Genomic DNA, 4,704 nt, shown 5'->3' with positions numbered 1-4,704 from the left:
TAATGTAATAAGTTACATCAATAAATAAAATAAAACATATGATCATCTCAATAGGCACAGAAAAATCATTTGACAAAATTTAACACCCGTTTATGAATATTCAAACAATGACAACAATAGAAGAACTTCTTCAAAATGATAAAGTCTATCTATGAAAAACTCACAACTAACATCATTGTTAATTTTGAAAGACTGGATACTTTCCCCCAAAGATGAGGAAAAATACAAGGATGTCCACTCCTACCACTTCTATTTGTGATTGTCCTGGAGGTTCTAGTTGGAGCACTTAGGCAGGAAACACACATACACACTTACATCTTGAGAATCATTACCAGCTGGTGATCCATTACCAGTTACTTATGGGATTGTTATCCCTCTCAAGTGTCTTGGGATAAAAACAAATGACAGTCATTGTAATAGATGAGACCCAAGGTCTCTTCTGCCCATGTGGCTCTATGAACACAGAGCTCCTTTCCTTTGGGGTGCCCAGAAGTGGAATCTCAGTGACATGCCATTTTGCCTCTGACTTTTCTGACTTTGAACACGGGATGTACGATCTGTTGAAACAGGAGTCTGAGACCTTACTGCATGGCTGCTGTCTTTAGGAAACCCTTAGACTCCACTTGGGCAGAACTCTCTTAGGACCTTTCTCAGGATATAGGAGGATTCGCCACTAATTCCTATTTAGTCACAGTTGTCACTCCCATAGAAACACATTTTCAGTCATTCCCAGTCACTCCTGGGCATGGGATATAAAACCCGTTGTGTATCTACTACTTGTTCCTCTAACCTCATGTCCTACTGTCCTCCAAAACTCTTTGCCCAACCTGCTAAATTCCACGCCCTTTCCATAGACTGTGTTCTCTCACACAGCTGTGCCTTCCCTTGTGCTAGCTCTTCTTTCTGGAAAAGTTCTCTCCACTTGTTCCCTCCCTAATTCTTATTTGTCCTTCGAGGCCCTACCTACCCTACCCAGGGTGCTCTCCCCTGGGGCTTTGTCTTCTTCTGCGTGAGGATTACCTCCCAGATCCTTTACAAACCTGTTAACTTACTTTTCTGTTTCCGTTCTACACTTTCATCTCCTACAAACTCTGCATCTCCAGAGTCTAGCATATTATTTAGCATAAACCACAGATGCTCAAAAGTATGTGCTGAATTGATATCGATAGTTAGATGGCCTCATGGTGACACAGATCCAGTGATAACTCCCCTTCAAGGTGTACCTTCATCCTAGGCATCTATTTTTTCTGAAGTTACCTTGTCCTGGGGACCTGGTTGAGACATTGTCAGAAGTAGGAGCCTAAGCTTCTTATTTTAGTTAAGCTGTGAAAAGAACCTACTCTACCTGTCGACCTTGACAGATACACCTTTATCACATCAAAAATTGAAAACACTTGAAGCTCTGAGTTTTATATGGCTAAAGTTAACAAAATTTCAAAAATAATTGAATATAATTACTGTGCAAGTTTGGGTGTTCTGCTGAAGGATTGGCAATGGAGTTAAATCCTTACTTAAAGAAAATAAGAATAAAAATAGGAAAATACACCAGGCTTGGTGACAAGCACTGCTTCCACCCGCTGCTCACTTCCAGACTGAAGTCTCCTGCAGGCACCTGCATCGAATCCGTGAACCTGGGTCAGGGCTACACGTCTGTGCAGGGCGCTAGGAAACCGCCTCCTGGCCTCTGCCTGGAGATCAAGAGGTGGCCGATTCCTTAACATGGGGAGAGTCTTCAGAAGGTGCTCAGTGGTGAGCAAACATGACAAATATCATTTATGGAAGACAGACAAGAGTCTTTGCTAAGTGAGTGGATGTGCGTGTGATGCCACGATAGTGGGATTACACAGAGGAGGCTGAACAGTTTCCTTTGTGCTTCTCTTACAGCTTGGTAGTGATGTGGGGAGGTTATTCTGTTTATATCTGTTAGAAGGGAGAATGTTTGAAGATGCTTGTTGTAAAATCAAGGATTTTTAAATGTAGGTGTTAATATGTACTTGTTTCCCCACTAAGAGTTAATATTGCAGTAGTCTTTGTTGGTCCAAGGAGGGACACAGCAAGGATGAGCTTCAGCAGGAAAACATACAAAGGCTGAAGGTCATTGTTACTTGCAGAAAACATCATTGCTTCCTCACTCTTTCACATAAATATGTAAATATGAGCGTGTGAAAACTGACCTAAGGAAACTGGCAGCAATCACTTATATTAAAATATTAAAGTCAAGAGAATATAATTTTATGTATCAAATGTAACACATTCAAACATTCATACATTCAGTCAATCAGAATTATTTAGTGCCATGAAAAACAGTAACAGACAGGCTGGCGAGATCCTTGTTTTCATGAAACTTAATCTAGTGAAGAACACAGACAGTAAATGTGAAAAAACCAAAATAATGCTGGGCAGTGTTAGGGTCTCTGACAAAAGCAGTGGGATTTGGTGTGGAGGGGCTCTCACGAGTGGGGACTATGAAATCAAAGCACAAATAAACTCTCTAAAATGCAAAAGATGTTGCTGTTATTTCAGAAATCGTGTGTGTGTGTGTGTGTGTGTGTGTGTGTGTTAGTGTGTGTGTGTTATGTTTTAGGTAGCTTTGTAACACTTCCCAGAAAAATAATTCTCTAATCATAGACTTTAGACCTGTGTCTCAGTACAATGTTAAAATTCAACCTTTTGGTAAGCGATGTATTATTTTTATCTGATCCACAGAATAGAAAGGTAGAAGGCATTGTAAGTGGGGTAGGGGGGAGACGTGGCCCCTGGACCTCTGACCCCCTTCAGGACAGAGCTGTTCTTTACCAGCAGCGAACACCAGGTTCACACACCCTGGAACCAAGTCCCTAAGGCGAGAGCCCAAAACCTGTGTTGGGTTTTTACACAGTTGAGGCCATTTCCTCCCCCTGTAAAAGCCAAATGAGTACATGTGTTGTGAGGCAGACGTGGGGTCCGACGTGTGTGCGTAACTCACAGAGAATGGACGCGTCTGTGCATTAGGGTCCAGAGAACCAGAACTTTGTGACAGGAGGGCTGTGACTTTGTGACTTGAGGCCGCGGAGGCGAGGTCCCCCCTGCAGCTTGGGGACCGTCGGTGTGCTGGGCCCCGCGTCTCCAGTGACATATCTGTAGCTGTTTGTACTTGCAGCTTTTGAGCCCTGGCCACGGAAGATGGTTCCCATTATATTTAATGGCTGTTGATCTAATATCTGGCAAGTACAGAGCTCTGTTCCTGACGGTCTGGCGGGGCCTCGCCTCTGCGCTCCCCACCGCTGCGGCCTCCAGCCCCGAGCAGCTGCGGTCACATTACAAGAATGTGACAGTTGGACTGTAGTTTCAGTCCTGCTCAGTTTCTTTGTAAATGATTTATAAGCCCAACTTGAAAAAAATCTATCTTTAAATAAGTTGCAGCATTGGAGTTATGTTCAACACATAGGATTCCTATTACACATAATTCTATTATTACTAGTTATGGCACAGTCCTAACAAAGTCTGTGAATTATAAAAATATGGCAAAAATTTTTCTGCATTTAAGGATAAATGGTGTTCAAGAGAACAGAATACCAAAGGAAAAGGTACAATAACAAAAGTTTCCACATATAAAGCCCACAGACTTTACTGCAAGTGTGCTGGTGGTAATCTCCCTGAATTTTTAAGATGGTGGCCCATTTAAACGGGCTTTGTCCAAAGCTCACTGCTTTCATTTACTTACTGAAGGACAAGCCAGAGTTGAATTAAAAAGTGGATCATAGCCCCAGTCACTGAGCCGCCACCGAGGACTCAGCAGCCTCCCCCTCGAGCCCCCTCGCTTTCCGACGCTCAGTCACCCCCGCCCGCCTTCTCCAGCCGCCGCCTTCCGCAGACCGTTTCCACCGAGGAAAAGGAATCCTATCGTATATCCGCTATCCAGAACCTCCACTCTTTCGACCCCTTTGCTGATGCAAGTAAGGGTGATGATCTGCTTCCTGCTGGCACTGAGGATTATATCCATATAAGAATCCAACAGAGAAACGGCAGGAAGACCCTTACTACTGTCCAAGGGATCGCTGATGATTACGATAAAAAGAAACTAGTGAAGGCGTTTAAGAAGAAATTTGCCTGCAATGGTACTGTAATTGGGCATCCAGAATATGGAGAAGTAATTCAGCTACAGGGTGACCAGCGCAAGAACATATGCCAGTTCCTCGTAGAGACTGGACTGGCTAAGGACGATCACCTGAAGGTTCATGGGTTTTAAGTGCTTCTGGCACACTGAAGCTGAAGTGAGGATTTCCTTGCAATGAGTAGAATTTTCCTTTTGTCCCTTGTCACAAGTTTAAAAACCTCGCAGCTTGTGTAATGTAACCATTTGGGGTCTGCTTTTAACTTGGACTAGTGTGACTCCTTCATGCAATAAACTGAAAAGAGCCTTGCTGTCTAGTCTTGAAGTCCTTCATTTAAACAGAGGTCAAGCAGTAGGCACCTGGCAGTGTCCAGCCTGAAACAAAGCAATAACAGTGATGTTTCAGCCAAGTCCAGAGCCCTAAGATCACAGACGGCTATGTCTGGCCAGAAGCTCCTCAGCAATCCCTCTACAGACTTCCCTGCCCTAAGAGAATGTCGCCACCTGAACAGCCCTGGGTGAAGCTGAGAGTGGAGGATGGGGTGAGGCAGCAACAGCAGCTGTACTGTTAGAGGGAGTCTTTGATCATCAGGGGAAAGGTCCCCTGGTAT

General features: G+C 43.9%; 1 protein-coding gene across 1 annotated transcript; it reads left to right on the top strand.

The window, feature by feature from the left end:
- Positions 1 to 1,493: 1,493 nt before the first annotated feature.
- LOC307061580 (uncharacterized protein) lies at positions 1,494 to 4,228 on the top strand (the record flags this gene model as incomplete). The annotated part of the gene is made up of 3 exons (XM_079716754.1): positions 1,494 to 1,702; positions 3,214 to 3,313; positions 3,815 to 4,228. The coding sequence occupies 3 exons, from the start codon at positions 1,494 to 1,496 to the stop codon at positions 4,226 to 4,228; spliced, it is 723 nt and encodes a 240-aa protein (XP_079572880.1).
- Positions 4,229 to 4,704: the final 476 nt, after the last annotated feature.

This window comes from Hyperoodon ampullatus (genome assembly GCF_949752795.1).
Source record: "Hyperoodon ampullatus genome assembly, chromosome: 12".
NCBI lineage: Eukaryota > Metazoa > Chordata > Mammalia > Artiodactyla > Ziphiidae > Hyperoodon > Hyperoodon ampullatus.
The sequence above is the reverse complement of the archived record's forward strand: the minus strand, read 5'-3'. Positions and strand labels throughout refer to the sequence as shown.